The sequence below is a fragment of the Toxorhynchites rutilus genome, chromosome 1 (assembly GCF_029784135.1).
Source record: "Toxorhynchites rutilus septentrionalis strain SRP chromosome 1, ASM2978413v1, whole genome shotgun sequence".
Classification (NCBI taxonomy): domain Eukaryota; kingdom Metazoa; phylum Arthropoda; class Insecta; order Diptera; family Culicidae; genus Toxorhynchites; species Toxorhynchites rutilus.
The window spans coordinates 179,667,439-179,691,896 of NC_073744.1; the positions used below are offsets into that span (position 1 = coordinate 179,667,439).

The following is a 24,458-nucleotide window of genomic DNA, read 5'->3' on the forward strand; positions in this document are numbered from 1 at the left end:
TAGTAATATTTTGTTCCGAACAGATAGAGAGTTGTATTTAATTTGGGATATTTGGCATTGGGATCAAACAACGTACAGTAATCATTCGCTAACTGGTCTGCTTTTTAACTGGGCGAACGTTAACTGGTCCTTGGACTAGTTGAAAAGCAGAATTTCGTAAACAATCGACGCCATATTCAATTGGAAGATTTGCTGTGAGGGGCATACATTCGAATTCGAAATGTTATGAAAATTTACATTATTTTCGCATGAAAATTTTTTTTCTCAAATTATATTTCATACCTGTTGTCGCACTCAATGCGAAACATCCATTGGAATCCTTCTGTTCATCCAATTTCATGATCAACGTGAATCAAACAATTCATTGAAGTTCCCCTCGATTTTTTTGACGTTTAACATGCCGGTCCAGTTAAAACGCGAATGTCGATAACTGGTCTTCCCTTTTCGCCCAGTTAGTGAACGATTACTGTATATCCAAACATACTACGAATACAAACATGTCACATTTCCAAACACAGGTACGAAAAAATCACGTTTGTGTGCAAACACAAAACTGCAAAAAGAAGCGGGAACATGGTTATCTCGTACGCAGTGTTTAATGTGAAACACGGTAGACTGGTTTTAAACACCTGCTGCAATTTTATGTAAAACACTAAAAATGTTCAGTTGTATGGAGATTCTTAAAACATCTATATATTTATTAACATTATAAAATATTGTTGTCGCTCAAATTCGCACGACGTAACCCTAGCAATACATTCTATGCCATGGTTAGTCCCAACCATGATATTCAGAGAAACAAGCATCCATAACACAATCACATCGCCACGCCGAGGCTCACCATTCCAGTTCATCCGGCAGCCCGCCCGGATAGTCCCCGGTCAAGCAGGCCGTGCAGTGTCCCACCTTGTCCGGATTGGTTTTATCCATATTCAGCTGAACAGCCTTTTTCAGTCCTTCCACGCTTAGATACGCTAAGCTATCGGCGCCCACATATTTTGCCAACTCTTCTGGATTTAGCTTATTTCCGATGAGCTCCTCCCTTGTTGGGATGTTGATACCCATATAGCAAGGATACAACAGCGGAGGGCTGGCGATACGGATGTGTACCTCTAGCGCTCCCGCGTCCCTTAGCAATCGAATGATCGGACCAATCGTGTTGCCCCGAACGATGGAATCGTCTATCAGAACCACCCGTTTGCCGGTGACGTTTTCCGATAGGGCACCAAACTTTTTGGCCACACCAAGCTGCCTCAGGCGCGTCGATGGCTGGATGAAGGTACGACCGACGTAACGATTTTTGCAGAGTACCTCCGCGAAATGAAGACCGGTCTACGAGAAAAAGAGAACTTGTCGAATATACGAAAATATTTAAATGGCTAGTGATACACTTACCTCTCTAGCAAAACCATGGGCTGCAGCGGTGCCCGATTCGGGTACTGAACTCACAATATCGGCATCGATGGCTGCTTCGCGAGCTAGCTGGCGGCCGCACTGCAGCCTTACCGAGTACACCATTTGACCCTCGAAGATCGAGTCCGAGCGGGCGAAGTAAACGTACTCGAAAATGCAGAATGCGTTGCGTCGCTGCTCGGGACACTCGACCACGTCAATTGTTTTTATTCCGTCACGGGTCAGTTCGACGATTTCGCCGGGTTGTACTTCGCGAACGTACCGTGCGCCAATCGAGAGGAAACCGCAACTCTCGCTCGAGATCACCCAACCATCGGCTGCGAGTTTGTCTATCTTTTCTGTGGGTTATAATCAATTTTATGGATAAGAATCTTCAAACGATCGGCGACTCGGAAGACTTACCTTTTGTGTAAGTCCCAATGGTCAAAGGAACAATCTTCCCGATGCACAGAGGTCTGTTGCCATAAGGATCCCGAACACCGTAGATTTTGTCTTTGAGCATGATCACTAGTGAGTACGAAAGCGGGGCCAACTGCATCAGATGCTTGATGCGGGCTGGCCAATCGGGACCATTATCTTCCCCCTCCGGGGGATTGAGGCACAGTGCCTGTGTGATAAGTTCCGAGTCGCTGTGGGTCGACAGACCCACGCCTCGCGAGAGAACATCCTTTCGCAGACTCTCGCAGTTAACAAGCTCTCCGTTGTGAGCCAACGCTAGGACTCCATGTGCCGTGTGCACGACAAACGGTTGGCAGTTAACTTCCTCCGAAGCCGCCGAGGTCGAATACCTCGTGTGACCGATCCCCAAATTACCTTTGAGCTTCTTCATCGATTCGTCGGTGAAAATATTGTTTATCATACCCATGCCCTTGTGAACGTTGAAATTTTTAGCGCAATTTCCCTCGCTGGTCACTATACCGGCCGACTCTTGGCCCCTGTGCTGCAGGGCAACCAATCCCAGACAGATCACCTGGGAAATGTCGATCTGCGTTGGCCACTCGCCCGTCCCGATCGCTCCAAATACTCCACATTCATGGGTGAGACCTGACTCGACGACACCTCGCCCAAAGCGCTTGCTATTTTTCGGGATGTCACCCGCCAAACGGGGTGTGGTGAAGGCTCCCGGGTTGAGCATTTCAAGCGCATCGGTAAGGCGCTCCACGCTGTCTTCATCCCGTGACGACTGATCGCGTGATGACGGAGGATCCATCCTGCGGAGCGACAACAAACAATATGTGTAATTCAAATCGATTTTGCATCATTCCGGTTATCAGGATCTCGCGTATTAGGAAAACAATCGATTATAGGGGGTCCAAGCTGTTATCAGCTGGGCTGACCGCGTGATCGTCTGCGTGTTTGGCGTTAACAAGCGGGATATTATTGATGCTGACTTGGCAGCGATAGTTGTTTGTAAATATGCACCGTTGCAACCGAGGGAACAATATGTTAATAAATAACAGAAGACTCTCGCCGGATGGCCATGGTCCAGATAACAAAAATAAGTCTATGACGAAACTACTCTATGCGGAAAACATTTACCGCGTCTTGTTTGTGACTGATTAATCGTTGATGTTGTTGACGTGTTTCCTAGTGGAATTTACACGGGAATGAAACAGTGTTTTTGTGCCCATTCGATATTTCGCAGGACAATTTGAGCAGCAGAATTACAAGAATTCAAAATCATCGCAACGAGAGTGAGAGCGACTAAAGTCGACCGCCTGTCCTTGACTCAAGACGAAGGGTTAATGATAATGTTCTGAAAGAAAAATTACTATCGGCGTATGCTCCAACCTACCCAAAAAATATCAGGCGATGACCGGTCGGAATTTCGCTATAGCTTTTGGTGATAATGGAGCACAGATAGTGTCATAGGCATGTGCCAGCGTATGATGTCAATTGGAAATGTCGATCGTTAATGAGAATCATTCAATATTTTTGAATCTAATTGTTGCAAAATATAATGAGTGATTTGAATTAGCAACACATTTTGATATTAGCGCCATCATGTTTGCATTTGTCACTCGCTCTGTGTTTTGTTTGATTTGTTATTTCAACCTAGATAAACTGACACCTGAACAACGCCTTCAAATTGTGTTTAGATTTTCTTACGAAAGATTTTTGACAAAATATCTATGATTCGGTTCAAAAAACTGTTTGCCTATTTCAAGATGTCTTCATCAGGTATTGGCGCATGGTATTTCTCCGCCTTTTGCTATCAAGCCTATCCGCTACTTCACTTATAAAACTCGAACAGATTTCATAATTCGTTCGCGATTGATTTTTCTACTCTGAAAATCCGCTTTACTCAAATCCAATCGACATGTGCAAATGTGTCACCTTGCCTTGACGCAAAACAAAGGTTAAAATGATTCATACGTATTTGTAAAGCAATCCACTCTCAAATAGGCTAGATTGAAGACAGCTTTAAATTGATAAAGTTCGAATGAAAATTACTTGATGTTATTGAAATCAAATGAAATTGAATCGACTGGATTTGACTCGATAGAATTTAAGGAATGTAAAGTTGACATCCGTCCAGGTTATCCTGACTCGATTGGACTTCAGAGTACAGGTGATTGATAACTTCTTCAAAATCGATCTTCTTTGATAATTCGCTTTCAACTAAAAAAACGACAATATACAGGGTGTCACCGTGGAAGTGATACACACATTTGAGTGCCTCCCTCTGTGTACCCCTCAGTGCCTCCCTCTGATGTACACTCTACTCTGCCCTGTTAATCAGCTGTGCTTGTTTTGATTGAGACACATGTTTATAGTGCACTTGTAGTAGAGAACAAATCAAGATCTTGTGTCTTGCTGGAATGAGCAACATACAGATAAGAAGAAAGCTGTCACATCTGAATTTGAGCAGATTATTCGTGTACAGGACCATCAAACGATTCGAGGAAAATGCATAAAATCATCATAAAGAACCTTGGGGATAGAGCTTCCAAGAAACAGAACATTCACGGATTATCTCGCAAAAATATTCAGCACCTCTGAATGGTTCGCATCCCGGTTCGAATCAATTGGACTTTAGCATTTAGGGATACATGCTAGGAAAGCTGCACTTTAGCATTTAGGGATACATGCTGAAGTAAAACAATATAAGTTTGGACACTTTTAAGAACCGTTTGGGAATTCGCACGGCTTCTATCGGTATTTCATCCCAGATATTAATACAGATAGAAGCCGTGCGAACGGCTCGTGATAATTTTGAAAAGCATTTGCGGGCCGTAATCAGAAACAAAAGCGAAAGGTTTGAACTAAACTAATTCTACTGTAACTTTACTACTCTACCATGATAATAAAGAAGAACCAGAAAAGAAAGATGCATTTGTTTTACTTTTATGGCATAAATAAAGTGTATCACTTTCACGGTGACACCCTGTATTCAAGCAAGATTCAATTTATTCAAACATAGGTACATCGAACCCGCCCAAATAATAGCGATCATCATAATTACTCATAAAAAATGCGTAGAGAGGAATTGTCTTAAGAATTTCTTCAGAAAGCCTTCTGCGACTGACATGATCAAGCCAATTTAATTCCTGAAGATCATATGACGAGATGAAACATGGATTTAAAGTGTTCTTTAACTCCTATGCCAATTGTACCCCATAAAGTTGTGCTTCATGCGGTAGTCTAACGGGTTAACCACGTTCTAATTGCTTCGAACCTAAGGCGCCGATTCCGAGGGGGAATGTAAAAATGTCGACTAAAGCATCTTTGGTTTGCAAGCCCTGACCGATTTTTTTTTTCATAAAATGCGCGGATGACGAAGCCCCAATGTTCGCCCGACCAAATTATTATTAGGCTGTCAAAAAAGTCCTGCGGTATTTCCGCGAGGTGACGTTGTAAGCGCGTAGTTCTAGTTGTATTCATTGTATCGAGTCATACTATAGCTTGTTGGAAAGGTATTTAATATAGTCCTTGACAGTGTTTTGTTTGGTTAAGTCGTTCGTGAGTTATAGTGTCGCAAATATGGAGCAAAATAAGGAGAAAATCCGACATATTTTACAGTACTACTATGACATAGGCAAAAATGCATCTCAAGCTGCCAATAAAATTTGTGCAGTTTATGGACCCGATACAGTTTCCATTTCCACCGCACAACGATGGTTTCAACGTTTTCGTTCTGGTGTAGAGGTCGTCGAAGATGCGCCACGCTCCGGAAGGCCTGTCGTCGAAAATTACGACAAAATCGCTGAATTAGCCGAGAAAGACCGGCATAGTAGCAGCCGTAGCATCGGCCAAGAGCTGGGGATAAGTCATCAAACCGTTATTAACCATTTGAAGAAGCTCGATGTATGGGTGCCACACACGTTGACGCAAAAAAACATCTTTGACCGTATCGACGCATGTGAATCGCTGCTGAATCGCAACAAAATCGACCCGTTTTTGAAGCGGATGGTGACTGGCGATGAAAAGTGGGTCACTTACGACAACGTGAAGCGCAAACGGTCGTGGTCGAAGCCCGCTGAAGCGGCTCAGACGGTGGCCAAGCCCTCATTAACGGCCAGGAAGGTTCTGCTGTGTGTTTGGTGGGATTGTCAAGGAATAATCTATTATGAGCTGCTTCCCTATGATCAAACGCTCAATTCGGACCTGTACTGCCAACAACTGGACCGCTTGAAGGTAGCCCTCATGAAGAAGAGGCCATCTTTGATAAACAGAGGCCGCATTGTCTTCCATCAGGACAACGCCAGGCCACACACTTCTTTAGTGACGCGCCAGAAGCTCCGGGAGCTCGGATGGGAGGTAAGAACCAAAAGATTGCATCCGCCGTATAGTCCGGACCTTGCACCAAGTGACTACCACCTGTTTTTGTCCATGGCGAACGAGCAAAGTAGTCGGAAGTTAGCCACAAAAGAGGCCTGTGAAAATTGGCTATCCGAGTTTTTTGCCAATAAGGAAGCGAGCTTCTATAACAGGGGTATTATGAAGTTGGCATCTCGTTGGGAACAAGTCATCGAACAAAACGGCGCATATTTGACTTAAAACAGATGATTGTAACTAATTTTATGAACAAATGAAAATTCAAAAAAAAATACCGCAGGACTTTTTTGACAGCCTAATATAATAATTGAAAATGGGATCTGAATACAAACATAGCGGCATAACATACCGACCAAACTATGGTCGGTATGGCATATTCGATATAAACCAGGGCAACAATACAAACATTTTTTCCTTATAATCAAAATACGTTACAAACTGATAAAAAGCTGGGACAATCAAGAATGGTTGAAAAAACGGTACGTTTGGTCAGCCTACCAATTGGTCGAGCGTGAGTGGGAAGGTCGACCATGTCGAATCGAAAAACAAGAAGTTGACCTCTTCACCAAGCCGACGGAATCTTGTCGTCTGGAACTACTTGAACGCCGATCCGGCATAGCAAATTGAGAAGGGGTGCCATCGAAGTGCTATTCCGTAAAAACATAGTAGGCATGACGAGTTCATTTGTTTACATCACAGCGTCACCGTCACAAATCGATTCCGCGGTTATCATCGAGATACGCGGCGAAAATGGCAGAAATTATACAATCATATGTCCAGAAAGCTAAGAAAATTCAGACAAAAGTGACGTGACAAAGGCACAGAAGAAAATTTCCGGGACAAGAATTTTATTTCTCAGTCAATCAGCAGAGTGATCAGATGACAGGAAAGTAAAGTTTTCGTAACTCATGCACCAAGGAATCTATCAAATCTGAGGGAGACATGAAGAAAGAGTGGGTCTCAGTGCATAAGAAGCTGCAACCAGATGTTGTACAGAACCTTATGAGAGTAGTCAACTAGGTAATTTTCTACAGCATTTTTTCCATGATGCAATTTGATGTGGGACGCCCTTCACTGCATTCAAGATTTTGTAAAGATTAGCTGGCCCGAGATCCAAATGAACGGGGTTTGCTGTAAAATTCAAACTTCCTCTTCTGTGAAAATATTCACTTTAATAATCAATTAAATCACCTTAAACCGAAGAATTCTGGAATTGAAACATTTGTGATCAAAGTTCCACTGTTTGTAATTCCAGTTACATAAAGTACAGTACAGCTGACCACGATTCGGTTTGTCGACCTGTTCTTTCCTGAGTACCCGAAGCGAAGATCAGCAGTAATCTATCACACTATTGAAGCACAGAATGAGAAGCGCGCGAATTTGCATGCAGTTGTTTCCGAACAACATTGCTCCATTTTTCTCTAGGCTACCCTCGATATGTCAGTTGATCGATCATTGGCAGCAACATTACACTACGGTTGTCTAACCGGCTTTAACTGCCGCCGTCTGCCAACAGTCTGCTAAAGCACTCAAACTGGAAATAGTTGTTCACACTTGACACCCCGAAAAACCTACACACTGCATTGTCGATACAAAAAAAAACAACGAGAAACTCTTTGCGAGGGCTACACGAAAACACTCGAAGGTATCGATATATCCTTTAAACTCACGTGCTACAGAGATCATATTTAAAATGCACGACCCAGCCTTGATTTCATCTCAAAGCACAGACTCACATTAAAACTAGTTTTACCTGTTAATTCAAAATCGATCCCGAGCCGACAAATATTTCCACTTTTCTGTCTATGCTTCTTCAACGGAACGAAGAGTACTTCTCAAATTGACGAACGCCACTTATGAATTATACTTGATCCTCACCACTCTTTCGGAACGAACTTCACCTAACCGAGTTCCAAATGACAATAACTGATTTATGGAAATTGCTTTCCCATATTTAATACGATCACCCCAGCTGTCGGGGATAGTCATAATCATGTTCAGCGGCATTACAGGCCAGAAAAATATGGACTCTCCGGACACTCGATCGATCGATCGGATCGTACTAGTACAAGCGCACGTCACTTCTCTTCGTCGTAGGCTCTCTCTCTCTATCGCATAGATTTGCTGCTCAAATACATACGGGTAGCAACAGCACCCCATATTCAGCAGCAACAACAACACCCATAAGGACTGATAATTACATACAAACATAATTGCGCATCCCTTGGGCTAGGGTTGTCCACAAAAAGAATTTTCGAAGATCTTGTTCGCAACAAAAGAATTTTGCCTTGGCGGTCGCAATATTCTGAGATGAGCATGTTCCACAAATTTTGATGACAATTTAACTAACGTTTATTCCCAACTCTAGCGAGGAACCTTGATTTAAAAATATGCAATGTTGCAAACACACGCACTGATGTCAGCTGCCATATATGAGCAATTCCAAATGAAATCGACAAATGACAAAACATGAGTATTTTTAATTCAAAAGAAAGTTTGTATTCCGTGTGGGTTTAAGGAAATATGAGTCATGTAGAAAATTTAAAAAATGGATACAAGATAGTAAAACTATTTTTGACGAACTTTGTGGAACATCGATTTTTTATGAATTTTCGAAACATTGAATATTTGTATGTTAACAATCATTTTAGCCACAAATTATGAATTCTGATGTGATTTAAAACAAAAAAGCTTTTCATCAATCTCCTTCTAAATGCAGCCATTCTGGAGATATGAAAAACATTCTTTTGTTGTCTTTTTTATAGTAAATAGGCTCTTTTAATGTGTTTGTCGTGTTGTACCGCCATGTTCATGAAATTTTATTAATTTGCTTATAATTTTCAACAACTTCTCCAAATACATCATTATGGTAAAACTATATGTTTAGGAGTTACGTTGAAAAACGTCATCGCTACGTTTTGTATTAACCCACATGTCTTCAAATGTTTACACCATTTCGGTAGTTGCCGGCCTAGAATAGCACTTCGGGTCTTGGTCCCTGTCCCTGTCGTATGAGGCGACTAATCGGGTGACAACGCGAGTAAGGGCGCGGTAAAGCCTATTGGAGATTGCACGGGGGAAATACCGTGTACAGGAGCCACGAAAGGAGTGCCAAGCACATCAGGATTGACGCCAGTAAGATCCTGATTACGACATACTGGTTACGACATAGAAAACGGACACGATACGGAAACGATTTCAACACGACGCTAAAGGCTGACAGTCGTACTATCCTGTTCCCTGAGTAAGGAAGGGTGACACCGTCCTGAAATGGCGTTTGGGCTAATAGTGCGGTTGCCCCCGTCCCGGTAATAACTTGGCAAGTCTTCGGGTACGTTCGATGCTCGTCTAGGCCCAGGCACTAGGTACTAGGCGTCAGATGTCACATTCCTGACTTGCGCTGATCTGGCTCTGAACACGGTCCCCATGAAGGACCGTGTCAACCCCTGCATGGCCTCACTGCTTGCATAGATAACCATGGGATCACTGGTAGCGACTATGTACAACGAGCGGAGATAGCGGCCCGAAGTTGGGACCCAGAAAAATATGAATAGTTGCAATAACACACCAACAAACGATGGAGAGGAGAATGTGTTCGCGAGAAGCGGACGAATGCTGAGGTCACCTGTCACTCGAGTAGCCACAACGAGTACAAGCAACACAAAACCACAAGAAGTGTTTGCCGCCCAAGCATTCCAAGGAGATCTTGGCTCCGTACAGAGCCAGTTGTTTACGCTGACCTCAAGCGCATCCCAAGAAGGGCAACTTGGGAGGCTCAGCATCACGGACGTTAGGAAAAAGGTCAACGAACTTTACGAGTTCGTAAAGGACAAAAACAATGTCCACTTAAAAATAAAACATCTGGTGACGAGCATCAGATCGGTCGTCATGGTTGCTGAACGCGAGCATAAGGAGCTGCAGATGAGAGCAGAGGGTGCTGAAAAGGCTCTGCTCGAGGCGAATGAGAAACCCGTCGAGATACTTGAGACGCCGAAGGGTCCTCTGAACACACGATCGGACAAGCGAAGGAGGGACACCCCAGGAGAAGAAGAAGAGCTGAAAAAGGCCAAGAACGATCTGAGTAACGCGAAAGGAGGTGAAAGCAGTGAATGGCGTACTGTCGATAACCAGGCAGAAAAACGCAAAAAACAGAAGGAGAAGAAGAAAAAAGTTGAGCAGGAAAAGAAGAAACTCGGACCTCGAGTGGAGCGAATCAAGGGCGATGCTTTGATCGTTGAAGTGTCAGCAGGAGTATCGTATGCAGCTATCCTTCGGAAAGTGAGAGACGATCCGGAGTTGCAGACACTGGGCGAGAACGTCGTGAAAACTAGGCGCACGCAGAAAGGCGAGATGCTCTTCGAGCTTAAAAAAGATCCAGCGGTTAAGAGCTCCGCTTTCAAACAACTCATTGAGAAGTCACTAGGGGAGGAGGCGAAGGTGAGAGCTCTCTCTCAGGAATCAACCATCGAGTGCCGGTATCTGGACGAGATCACGACTGTTGAGGAATTGAGAACTGCGTTACAGTCACAATGTGACCTTGGCGATGTGCCAATGACAATCCGGCTGAGAAAGGCATACGGTGGGACACAAACGGCCTCGATACGGCTCTCGAAACAAGCTGCGAATAAACTGGTGGAGAAGGGTAAAATAAAAGTGGGGTGGTCCGTGTGCCCGATGAAAGCTCCCCCTCGTATGGCCAAGCAAATGGAGAGATGCTTTCAATGCATGGGCTTCGGTCACCAGGCGAAAAACTGCGGTGGTCCTGACAGATCGAAATTGTGCAGGAAGTGCGGGACGGAAGGTCACGTTGCTAGAGACTGCACCAAGCAACCGAGGTGCATGTTGTGCAAGGAGGAGGACGGAAACGACCACGTCACAGGTAGCTTCAAATGTCCGGCGTACAAAAAGGCGATTGCGGGTTCGCAGTAATGGAGGTTACCCAGCTGAACCTCAATCATTGCGACATAGCACAGCAATTGTTGTGGCAGTCAACAACTGAAACTAAATGCGACGTTGCAATGATCGCAGAACCGTACCGAGTTCCTCGCGATAACGGAAAATGGGTGGTGGATAAAGCAGGGATGGCTGCAATACTAGTGATGGGAAGGTACCCCATCCAAGAAGTGGTGGAAAGCTCACAGGAAGGTTTCGTGATCGTCAAAATCAACGGAATCTTCATGTGTAGTTGCTATGCACCCCCAAGATGGTCAGCGGAGCAGTTTCACGAGATGTTGGACGTACTCACGGATAAGGTCAGCGGCCGCAAACCAGTCATCATCGGAGGAGACTTCAACGCCTGGGCTGAGGAGTGGGGAAGCAGATGCACCAACGCCAGGGGGTACAGCCTACTAGAAGCCTTCGCAAAACTAGACGTCACACTTCTGAACGAAGGCACTAGCAGCACCTTTCGAAGGGACGGCCGCGAATCCATCATCGATGTAACTTTCTGCAGTCCATCACTGGCGGCTAATACGAAGTGGAGAGTGTCGGAGGGATACACACACAGCGACCACCAGGCAATCCTGTATAGTGTCGGCCAACGGAATCCCGCAGCGGTACGGAATACAAAAACCTTTGAGCGGAAGTGGAGGACAAAGGTTTTTGACAAGGAGCTTTTCGTCGAAGCACTACGCATAGACAGCAGAACTCTTAATCTGAGCGCCGACGGGCTGGCAGGAACATTGGTGAGGGCATGCGATACAGCGATGCCGAGAAGACTGAACCCGACGAATGAACGACGTCCAGCCTACTGGTGGAACGAGACACTCAGCATCCTCCGCGCTAACTGTCTACGAGCCAGAAGAAGAGTCCAGAGGGCACGAACCGATGTAGAGAGAGAGGAGCACCGCGCGTCTTTCCGAGCGACCAGAGCCGCCTTGAAACGAGAGATACGTAGGAGCAAATCGAACTGCTATAGGGAGCTGTGTCGAGACGTCGACGCAAATCCTTGGGGTGAAGCATATCGAATCGTGATGGCGAAATTCCGTAGTTCAACGACTCCCATGGAATTATGTCCGGAAAAACTCGAGGTCATTGTGAATGGACTCTTTCCGCAGCACGACCCACCGACGTGGCCACCCACACTGTACGGTGAGGACGAAGCAGAGAACGCACAAGTCACCAACGAAGAACTCATCGCGGTGGCAAAAGGTCTAAAGTTGAAAAAAGCACCCGGCCCCGACGGAATCCCCAATGTGGCCCTGAAATCGGCGATCCTTGCTTTCCCCGACATGTTCAGGGTGGTGCTGCAGAAATGCCTGGATGACGGTCTCTTCCCTGCGGAATGGAAGATACAAAAGTTGGTGCTGCTCCCGAAACCAGGAAAGCCACCTGGAGATCCAGCGTCGTATAGGCCTATTTGTTTGTTGGATACTTTGGGAAAGCTCTTGGAAAGGGTTATTCTCAACAGACTGGTGAAATGCACGGAGGATGACCACGGATTGTCGAAAATGCAGTTCGGGTTCCGGAAAGGAAAGTCGACAGTGGACGCTATTCGGACAGTTATCGAGAAAGCTCAGGTCTCGCTTAAACAAAAACGAAGAGGCGACCGTTACTGCGCGGTGATTTTGATTGACGTGAAGAACGCCTTCAATAGTGCCAGCTGGGAGGCCATCGCCGAGGCGCTACACAGATTGAAGGTCCCTAGCTACCTGTACAGGATACTGAGGAGTTATTTCCAGAATCGGATCCTGGTATACAACACAGACAGGGGACAGATAGTGAAGAATATCTCGGCGGGAGTTCCACAAGGCTCCATCCTAGGTCCTACGCTTTGGAACACGATGTACGACGGTGTTCTAAGGCTGAAGCTACCCAGAGGTGTGGAGATCGTGGGCTTCGCGGACGACATCGTAACAACGGTAATCGGCGAGACGCTTCAGGAGGTGGAAATGTTGGCGACTGAGGCTGTAGACATGATCGGTAGTTGGATGGACAGCGTAAAGCTCCAGATGGCACATCACAAAACCGAGGTGCTGTTAGTGAGCAATTGTAAGGCAGTGCTGCGGGCAGAGGTATCGGTCGGAGGACATACCATCGTTTCGAAGCGGGCGGTGAAGTACCTCGGAGTCATGATCGACGACCGGCTGAACTTCAACCAGCACGTCGACTATGCATGTGGGAAGGCGTCAAAGGCCATCAACGTGGTGGCGAGGATCATGCCAAATAGCTTTGGCCCAAGCAGCAGCAAGAGGCGTCTCTTGGCAAGTGTATCTTCGTCGATACTGAGGTATGGTGGCCCTGCCTGGTTGGCGGCTCTGGAAACCCACCGAAATCGGAGGAAGCTGAACAGCACATTCCGACTCATGGCCATGCGAGTCGTAAGTGCTTATAGGACCATTTCGACAGAAGCTGTGTGTGTAATCGCCGGAATGATTCCCATCTGCATCACTCTGGCGGAAGATAGCGAGTGCTACAAGCGACGGGAAAGCAGAGGTATCCGGAAATTGATGAGAGCGGAGTCGTTGGACAAATGGCAGTATGAATGGGATACGGCAGAAAATGGTAGATGGACGTACAGGCTGATACCGGTACTTTCGACCTGGTTGAACAGGAAACACGGTGAAGTTAACTTTTACTTGACGCAGTTTCTGTCTGGGCATGGCTGTTTCAGGCAATATCTACACCGGTTCGGGCACGCAGTTTCACCCCTCTGTCCGGAGTGTGGAGATATGGAGGAAACACCGGAGCACGTCGTTTTTGTCTGTCCCAGGTTCACCGAAAGGCGCGAGGGGCTGCCTGCACTTCATGTCGAGAATATTGTGGAGGAGATGTGTCGCGACGAGATGATCTGGAATGCCGTGAGCAGTGCAATCACACAAATCATGTCGGAGCTGCAGCGAAGGTGGAGGGCTGACCAAAGTGCTGACAACGTCCGACGGTGAAAGGTGAACAACGGCGACGGCTGTTGCAAGAGATGGTACCTCACGAGAGTAGCTGTGACGGGGTGCGCGTTGTGTTGGAGGGCACCACCTAATCGGCTCTCCGCTGGGAAGAGAAATCCTGCGAGGGTGACTGTGACGGGGCGCGCGTCAAGTTGGAGGGCGCTTCCTAATCGGTGCACGTCTCGACAGGTAAACGGATACTGCCGCGGAGAACAGCAAAAGGCCTACCTGACAACGCCTGATCGTGGCCTGGATGGAGGAACACCGCGAACATTTCGAAGGAACGAGCATCAAGGATGAAGCCACGATCAAAATGGTGAATACCCCACGAGAGTAGCTGTGACGGAGTGCGCGTCAGGTTGGAGGGCACTGCCTAATCGGCGCTCCGTTGGGAAGAGAAATCCTGCGAGGGTGACTGTGACGGGGCGCGCGTCAAGTTGGAGGGCGCTTCCTAATCGGTTCACGTCTCGACAGGTGAGAAACCCCGCGAGGGTGGCTGTGACGGGTTGCGCGTCAAGTAGGAGGGCAACTCCTAATCGGTTCACGTCTCGACGGGTAAATTCAAAATGCCTGCGAAGAGGACATCAGCGCAGTGGAATTAAAAACGAATGGAAAGAAAAAAATATTGAGAAAAAGGGAAGGACAACGCTAGTTAGCGTTGAAAACTCGAGAAGTGCATGAGCACAGCCGCCCCCTGAAGTAGTCGCCTAGATGTGGTCCCAGGGGGAATAAGGCAACGAGTAGAGGGCTTGGTTTTTGTGGGTGCGATCCCCACTCGACGTCTGGGTTAACCCTTCCCAGGTAAGGCTGGTAGAGCGTTCCTCACCTCTTAAAAAAAAAAAAAAAAAAAAAAAAAAAAAAAAAAAAAAAAAAAATGGGGATCAACATAGGGTAGGAGCCTGCCTGTTGGTCTCAAATGTTCCTATCTCACGCCTCCACGAAGATCATATGACGACATTTTTAGATCGGGCGTGAACTGGAAACACACACCTGGTCTTGGCTCCGAGAACGGGTGTCGAAAGTGGCTAAGTGAGGGGGTGCGAGCGAGTCAGAGCGCTATATCTCTCCCGGGGAAGGCCTCCCGGGTCATGGAGGCCTTGCCAACCCGCTGTCTCCCGGGCAAAGGAGATACACCCAGACAATGGAGCTAAGGTCAAGACGAATACTACGAATGCGATCACCCGAGGAGGGTCCCCGAACTGGAGCTGGTCCTGGAACGGGCGTAAGAGCGAGCGGCCAGCGGCTGGAGGGCGATGTGCAAGAGCGGGCCACCAGCCGGGTTCAACCCGAAGAGCTACCGCCACACGGAAACAGCAGCCATCGACATCACCCAAGAAACGCTGCGCCTACGAGACGTGTTGCGACTGCCAGACGACAGTCGTCCACACTTGTGGGTACCACTAGGCGCCGGATCATGTGGACACACGAAATGAATGAATTCGTGATCCGCGCCTATTACATCTGCACTGCTTTGGAGACGGACATGAGCGGTCGCCCTCGAATACTAACAATGTTCGAGGAAGCGTATCCAGAGTTCGTCGGGAGGCTTGATCAGAACGCGATGAACGCGAGGCGTAGAGCGATAGTACGCAACAACATGCTCTCCCAAACGCAAATCGACGAGATCAAGCAGCAGGTGCAGAGAGAAATAAGCTCCAGGAACAACAGAGCAAGCGATGTGTCGAGACGAAGTTCAGTACGGCTGAGCAATTCATTCGCGAGTGGGGCACGCGAATCAGCACCAGTGGAGGCCACAGTACAACAACCCCCTGAGCCGGAAGACCCACAGCCAGATCAACAACTACTACGCGATCTGGTCTTCCACTACGACGAGGCGATCTCACAGTTCCGCGACACAGACCCATTGTCGCGCCCCAGGATCCCGAAGTTGCAGTATTCCCGCAGGCTGACAAGTGCAGTAAAGCTCATGAACGAGCACGTTCTTCCGCTGCACTTGGTTGATGCTGAGAACATGGAGGAGCTGCAACTGAAAGTTTACTGTGCTGCTGTGGCGACTGCCAAAAGTTTAGGATACCGTATTAGGCCAAGAGGCGGACTGCTCCAACATCTCCGTGAAAGGCGTGAGCCTCCATGGCGAAGGAGATTGGAGCAACGGATCCTAAACAAGCGCGCCGCAATTGGAAGACTGATGGCGTACAAAAGAGGCAGCAGATCGGCGAAATTATGTCGCCAAGTTGCTGTGATCGTGCGGCCTACTGAACTTCGCCAGCTGGGAGCTCGCCAGCTGACGGAAAAACTCGACACACTGGTACAGCAATTGAGCGTCCTAACTAAACGGCTGAAACGTTACTCTGACTCTGCAAAGCGCCAGCAACAAAATCGGATGTTCAGAGATAACGAAAAAGCGTTCTACGACCACATTAGCGACGAGAAGCCCGACTACCGCGAAGGTTTGCCAGATATTAGCGATGTGACGAACTTCTGGGCTGGTATTTGGGAGACCCCAGTACAACATCGCGACGGGCAAATGTGGTTAAGACGGGAGGAGGAGAGTTGTGGTGAAATTGGAGAGATGCCAGCTATCATCGTCGAAGAGAACGATGTCCGCGAAGCCTCGCGGTACCTGAGGAACTGGGCAGCACCGGGCCCCGATGGTGTTCAGAACTTCTGGCACAAGAAGCTGACCGTCGCACATCAGAAGATAGCTGAGTGCTTCAACAAGGTGCTACGTGACCCACACAACCTCCCTGAATTCGCCACCCGTGGCGTCACATTCCTCCTCCCGAAAGACAGCAACACATTGAACCCATCAAAGTACAGGCCGATAACGTGCCTATCGAGTCTGTACAAGATATTAAGCAGCATCATAACCGCCAAAGTTTCTGCCCACTGCGAACAACACCATATCATCGTAGAAGAGCAGAAAGGATGCAGAAAAAATACGCATGGCTGCAAAGACCAGGCCATCATCGACGCAACCATAGTCGGCCAGGCGGTTTATAATCAGCGGAACCTAAGCATGGCCTATATCGATTACAGGAAGGCTTATGACTCCATACCTCACTCGTTTCTCGTCCGGGTATTGGAGCTCTACAAAATTGATCCCGTCGTCGTTAGGTTCCTGCAGCATGCGATGAGGCAGTGGAGCACGTCTCTGCACCTTAGTGATGGGGAAAATGTGTTGCAGTCTAGAACGCTGCAGATAAAGAGGGGGATATTCCAAGGCGACTCTTTCAGCCCGCTTTGGTTTTGTCTGGCACTGAACCCCCTCAGTAGGACGCTCAATAGAAACGGTCATGGCTATAAAATAAGGTATGGCGACGGCGCCCACGAAGAAGTGACCCATACCTTTTACATGGACGATCTCAAGGTCTACGCTGATTCACGTCAGCGTCTAGGTGTAGCTATCCGGGTTGTCGAAGACATAAGCAGGGACATCTGTATGGAGTTCGGCCTCGACAAGTGTCGCTGTGTCCACCTGCTGAAAGGACAACTTACCGAATCCGGAGGCTACGAGGTCTATGACGGCGAGTTTATAAGAGACATGGTTCGTGGCGAATCCTATAAATATCTTGGATTCCGACAGCTCACCGGGATTCGCCACTCCGACATCAAGACGGAGCTGCGAGACAAGTTCTTGAGTCGAGTGAACTGTGTCCTGAGGACTTTCCTCAACGCGGGGAACAAGGTACGCGCGATCAACACATTCGCGGTTCCCCTGCTGACCTTCAGTTTTGGTGTAGTCAAATGGAGCAAAACTGACCTAGAGGACCTTGAGAGGAGGATGAGGAAAGCATTCAAAGAGGCCGGAATGCACCATCCTCAATCGGCACTGGAGAGAGTTTCACTACCACGCAAAGAAGGGGGACTTGGAATCGTCGACATTTCTGCACTGTGTGTTGCCCAGGTACGACAACTGCGCGAGTACTTCGCAGAACGCGCCAACCAAAACGCGCTATACCGGGCTGTCTGCGCCGCCGACAGAGGATACAGCGCTCTGCACTTGGCGCAAGCGGAGTACCAACTCAACTGCAATCTGCAGACAGTGGAGGAGAAGATTGCAGCTTGGAAGCAGAAGGCAGTGCATGGTGCCCACCCCCATCAACTGGACCGGCCACACGTCGACAAGGCCGCATCTAATCTGTGGCTAACGCGTGGTGAACTCTCTTCAGTAGTAGAAGCCGACATGATAGCCATCCAGGACAGGATAATGCCGACGAGAAACTGCAGGCGGTACGTCTGGCATCAAGACGTTGATGACATTTGCCGGATGTGCCATCAACCAGGTGAAAACATAGAGCACATTATGGGAGGCTGTCCCGTTTTGGCCAACGCAGCCTACACCGAGCGCCACAACAACGTGGCCCGTATTGTTCATCGACAACTGGCGCTCCAATGTGCTCTACTGGAAGACAACGTACCAAACTACCGGTACCTGCCTGCACCTGTCCTGGAAAATGACCGTTTCAAGCTGTACTGGGATCGCACTGTTCTGACCGACCTCTCGATCCACCACAACCGCCCAGATATAATGGTTTACGACAAGAGCGACCGCAAAGTCACCATCATCGATGTCGCTATTCCACTGAACCAGAATCTGGAGGAGACCCACGGTCGCAAAATCTGCAAGTACCGACCATTGGCCGTGGAGCTCAAGGAACTGTGGGGGCTAAGGGAGGTCCCAAGAATTGTTCCAGTCGTTCTCTCTGGAACTGGAATTATCCCGAAGACACTTCTGGAAGCGCTAAAGGTGTTGAACATCGAGAAGGAATTGGCCGGCATCCAAAAGTCGGTCATCCTTAGCACCTGCGCGATTGTCCGACAATTCCTCGGTCAGGACTAAAACAGCACGAGCATGCAGATACGTGCATTCCGCAGAGCCTAGTCCCCCTTTGGCATTCAGAAGCCCGGGGGCAGGTGAAAATTCTGGCTAGGTTCGCCTAGTTAAGAAGTGAGATAAGTCTAAAATATATCTCTCCCGGGGAAGGCCTCCCGGGTCATGGAGGCCTTGCCAACCCGCTGTCTCCCGGGCAAAGGAGATACACCCAATAAAATGGAGCTACGATCACGAAGAATAATTAGAATGCGATCACCCGAGGAGGGTCCCCGAACTGGAGCTGGTCCTGGAACGGGCGTAAGAGCGAGCGGCCAGCGGCTGGAGGGCGATGTGCAAGAGCGGGCCACCAGCCGGGTTCAACCCGAAGAGCTACCGCCACACGGAAACAGCAGCCATCGACATCACCCAAGAAACGCTGCGCCTACGAGGCGTGTTGTGACTGCCAGACGGCAGTCGTCCACACTCGTGGGTACCACTAGGCGCCGGATCATGTGGACACACGAAATGAATGAATTCGTGATCCGCGCCTATTACATCTGCACTGCTTTGGAGACGGACATGAGTGGTCGCCCTCGAATACTAACAATGTTCGAGGAAGCGTATCCAGAGTTCGTTGGGAGGCTTGATCAGAACGCGATGAACGCGAGGCGTAGAGCGATAGTACGCAACAACATGCTCTCCCAAACGCAAATCGACGAGATCAAGCAGCAGGTGCAGAGAGAAATAAGCTCCAGGAACAACAGAGCAAGCGATGTGTCGAGACGAAGTTCAGTACGGCTGAGCAATTCATTCGCGAGTGGGGCACGCGAATCAGCACCAGTGGAGGCCACAGTACAACAACCCCCTGAGCCGGAAGACCCACAGCCAGATCAACAACTACTACGCGATCTGGTCTTCCACTACGACGAGGCGATCTCACAGTTCCGCGACACAGACCCATTGTCGCGCCCCAGGATCCCGAAGTTGCAGCATTCCCGCAGGCTGACAAGTGCAGTAAAGCTCATGAACGAGCACGTTCTTCCGCTGCACTTGGTTGATGCTGAGAACATGGAGGAGCTGCAACTGAAAGTTTACTGCGCTGCTGTGGCGACCGCCAAAAGTTTAGGATACCGTATTAGGCCAAGAGGCGGACTGCTCCAACATCTCCGTGAAAGGCGTGAGCCTCCATGGCGAAGGAGATTGGAGCAACGGATCCTAAACAAGCGCGCCGCAATTGGAAGACTGATGGCGTACAAAAGAGGCAGCAGATCGGTGAAATTATGTCGCCATGTTGCTGTGATCGTGCGGCCTACTGAACTTCGCCAGCTGGGAGCTCACCAGCTGACGGAAAAACTCGACACACTGGTACAGCAATTGAGCGTCCTTACAAAACGGCTGAAACGTTACTCTGACTCTGCAAAGCGCCAGGAACAAAATCGGATGTTCAGAGATAACGAGAAAGCGTTCTACGACCACATTAGCGACGAGAAGCCCGACTACCGCGAAGGTTTGCCAGATATTAGCGATGTGACGAACTTCTGGGCTGGTATTTGGGAGACCCCAGTAGAACATCGCGACGGGCAAATGTGGTTAAGACGGGAGGAGGAGAGTTGTGGTGAAATTGGAGAGATGCCAGCTATCATCGTCGGAGAGAACGATGTCCGCGAAGCCTCGCGGTACCTGAGGAACTGGGCAGCACCGGGCCCCGATGGTGTTCAGAACTTCTGGCACAAGAAGCTGACCGTCGCACATCCAAAGATAGCTGAGTGCTTCAACAAGGTGCTACGTGACCCACACAACCTTCCTGAATTCGCCACCCGTGGCGTCACCTTCCTCCTCCCGAAAGACAGCAACACATTGAACCCATCAAAGTACAGACCGATAACGTGCCTATCGAGTCTGTACAAAATACTGAGCAGCATAATTACCGCCAAAGTTTCTGCTCACTGCGAACAGCATCACATCATCGCAGAAGAGCAGAAAGGATGCAGGAAAAATACGCATGGCTGCAAAGACCAGGCCATCATCGACGCAGCCATAGTCGGCCAGGCGGTTTATAACCAGCGGAACCTAAGCATGGCCTATATCGATTACAGGAAGGCTTATGACTCCATACCTCACTCGTTTCTCGTCCGGGTATTGGAGCTCTACAAAATTGATCCCTTCGTCGTTAGGTTCCTGCAGCATGCGATGAGGCAGTGGAGTACGTCTCTGCACCTCAGTGATGGGGAAAATGTGTTGCAGTCTAGAACGCTGCAGATAAAGAGGGGGATATTCCAAGGCGACTCTTTCAGCCCGCTTTGGTTTTGTCTGGCATTGAACCCCCTCAGTAGGACGCTCAATAGAAACGGTCATGGCTATAAAATAAGGTATGGCGACGGCGCCCACGAAGAAGTGACCCATACCTTCTACATGGATGATCTCAAGGTCTACGCTGATTCACGTCAGCGTCTAGGTGTAGCTATCCGGGTTGTCGAAGACATAAGCAGGGACATCTGCATGGAGTTCGGCCTTGACAAGTGCCGCTGTGTCCATCTGCTGAAAGGGCAGCTTACCGAATCCGGAGGTTACGAGGTCTATGACGGCGAGTTCATAAGAGACATGGTTCGTGGCGAATCCTATAAATATCTTGGATTCCGACAGCTCACCGGGATTCGCCACTCCGACATCAAGACGGAGCTGCGAGACAAGTTCTTGAGTCGAGTGAACTGTGTCCTGAGGACTTTCCTCAACGCGGGGAACAAGGTACGCGCGATCAACACATTCGCGGTTCCCCTGCTGACCTTCAGTTTTGGTGTAGTCAAATGGAGCAAAACTGACCTAGAGGACCTTGAGAGGAGGATGAGGAAAGCATTTAAAGAGGCCGGAATGCACCATCCTCAATCGGCACTGGAGAGAGTTTCACTGCCACGCAAAGAAGGGGGACTTGGAATAGTCGACATATCTGCACTGTGTGTTGCCCAGGTACGACAACTGCGCGAGTACTTCGCAGAACGCGCCAACCAAAACGCGCTATACCGGGCTGTCTGCGCCGCCGACAGAGGATACAGCGCTCTGCACTTGGCGCAAGCGGAGTACCAACTCAACTGCAATCTGCAGACAGTGGAGGAGAAGATTGCAGCTTGGAAGCAGAAGGCAGTGCATGGTGCCCACCCCCATCAACTGGACCGGCCACACGTCGACAAGGCCGCATCTAATCTGTGGCTAACGCGTGGTGAACTCTCTTCAGTAGTAGAAGCCGACATGATAGCCATCCAGGACAGGATAATGCCGACGAGAAACTGCAGGCGGTACGTCTGGCATCAAGACGTTGATGACATTTGCCGGATGTGTCATCAACCAGGTGAAAACATAGAGCACATTATGGGAGGCTGTCCCGTTTTGGCCAACGCAGCCTACACCGAGCGCCACAACAACGTGGCCCGTATTGTTCATCGACAACTGGCGCTCCAATGTGCTCTACTGGAAGACAACGTACCAAACTACCGGTACCTGCCTGCACCTGTCCTGGAAAATGACCGTTTCAAGCTGTACTGGGATCGCACTGTTCTGACCGACCTCTCGATCCACCACAACCGGCCAGATATAATGGTTTACGACAAGAGCGACCGCAAAGTCACCATCATCGATGTCGCTATTCCACTGAACCAGAATCTGGAGGAGACCCACGGTCGCAAAATCTGCAAGTACCGACCATTGGCCGTGGAGCTCAAGGAACTGTGGGGGCTAAGGGAGGTCCCAAGAATTGTTCCAGTCGTTCTCTCTGGAACTGGAATTGTCCCGAAGACACTTCTGGAAGCGCTAAAGGTGTTGAATATGGAGAAGGAATTGGCCGGCATCCAAAAGTCGGTCATCCTTAGCACCTGCGCGATTGTCCGACAATTTCTCGGTCAGGACTGAAACAGCACGAGCATGCAGATACGTGCATTCCGCAGAGCCTAGTCCCCCTTTGGCATTCAGAAGCCCGGGGGCAGGTGAAAATTCTGGCTAGGTTCGCCTAGTTAAGAAGTGAGATAAGTCTGCCAAAAAAAAAATTTGGTTCTCAAATGGGGATCAACATAGGGTAGGAGCCTGCCTGTTGGTCTCAAATGTTCCTATCTCACGCCTCCACGAAGATCATATGACGACATTTTTAGATCGGGCGTGAACTGGAAACACACACCTGGTCTTGGCTCCGAGAACGGGTGTCGAAAGTGGCTAAGTGAGGGGGTGCGAGCGAGTCAGAGCGCTATATCTCTCCCGGGGAAGGCCTCCCGGGTCATGGAGGCCTTGCCAACCCGCTGTCTCCCGGGCAAAGGAGATACACCCAATAAAATGGAGCTACGATCACGAAGAATAATTAGAATGCGATCACCCGAGGAGGGTCCCCGAACTGGAGCTGGTCCTGGAACGGGCGTAAGAGCGAGCGGCCAGCGGCTGGAGGGCGATGTGCAAGAGCGGGCCACCAGCCGGGTTCAACCCGAAGAGCTACCGCCACACGGAAACAGCAGCCATCGACATCACCCAAGAAACGCTGCGCCTACGAGACGTGTTGCGACTGCCAGACGACAGTCGTCCACACTTGTGGGTACCACTAGGCGCCGGATCATGTGGACACACGAAATGAATGAATTCGTGATCCGCGCCTATTACATCTGCACTGCTTTGGAGACGGACATGAGCGGTCGCCCTCGAATACTAACAATGTTCGAGGAAGCGTATCCAGAGTTCGTCGGGAGGCTTGATCAGAACGCGATGAACGCGAGGCGTAGAGCGATAGTACGCAACAACATGCTCTCCCAAACGCAAATCGACGAGATCAAGCAGCAGGTGCAGAGAGAAATAAGCTCCAGGAACAACAGAGCAAGCGATGTGTCGAGACGAAGTTCAGTACGGCTGAGCAATTCATTCGCGAGTGGGGCACGCGAATCAGCACCAGTGGAGGCCACAGTACAACAACCCCCTGAGCCGGAAGACCCACAGCCAGATCAACAACTACTACGCGATCTGGTCTTCCACTACGACGAGGCGATCTCACAGTTCCGCGACACAGACCCATTGTCGCGCCCCAGGATCCCGAAGTTGCAGCATTCCCGCAGGCTGACAAGTGCAGTAAAGCTCATGAACGAGCACGTTCTTCCACTGCACTTGGTTGATGCTGAGAACATGGAGGAGCTGCAACTGAAAGTGTACTGTGCTGCTGTGGCGACCGCCAAAAGTTTAGGATACCGTATTAGGCCAAGAGGCGGACTGCTCCAACATCTCCGTGAAAGGCGTGAGCCTCCATGGCGAAGGAGATTGGAGCAACGGATCCTAAACAAGCGCGCCGCAATTGGAAGACTGATGGCGTACAAAAGAGGCAGCAGATCGGCGAAATTATGTCGCCAAGTTGCTGTGATCGTGCGGCCTACTGAACTTCGCCAGCTGGGAGCTCACCAGCTGACGGAAAAACTCGACACACTGGTACAGCAATTGAGCGTCCTAACTAAACGGCTGAAACGTTACTCTGACTCTGCAAAGCGCCAGGAACAAAATCGGATGTTCAGAGATAACGAAAAAGCGTTCTACGACCACATTAGCGACGAGAAGCCCGACTACCGCGAAGGTTTGCCAGATATTAGCGATGT

At 49.0% G+C, this 24,458-nt stretch overlaps 1 protein-coding gene across 4 annotated transcripts in view; it reads right to left on the reverse strand.

Annotated features, from left to right (window-relative positions):
* Positions 1-661: 661 nt before the first annotated feature.
* The window catches only part of LOC129761869 (amidophosphoribosyltransferase-like), a 32,095-nt gene continuing 8,298 nt past the window's right edge, over positions 662-24,458 (reverse strand). For 2 of the 4 annotated variants that reach the window (XM_055759690.1, XM_055759691.1), the window contains exons 2-4: positions 1,816-2,624; positions 1,396-1,751; positions 662-1,332 (exon numbers count right to left, since the gene is read on the reverse strand). In XM_055759690.1, the coding sequence (XP_055615665.1) occupies positions 838-1,332; positions 1,396-1,751; positions 1,816-2,623 (1,659 nt within the window). In that variant the 5' untranslated portion in view covers position 2,624 and the 3' untranslated portion in view covers positions 662-837. Of the gene's footprint in view, positions 1,333-1,395; positions 1,752-1,815; positions 2,625-7,383; positions 7,892-7,945; positions 8,185-24,458 lie in introns of those variants that run through there. The other 2 variants (XM_055759689.1, XM_055759693.1) reach the window with 2 other exon arrangements.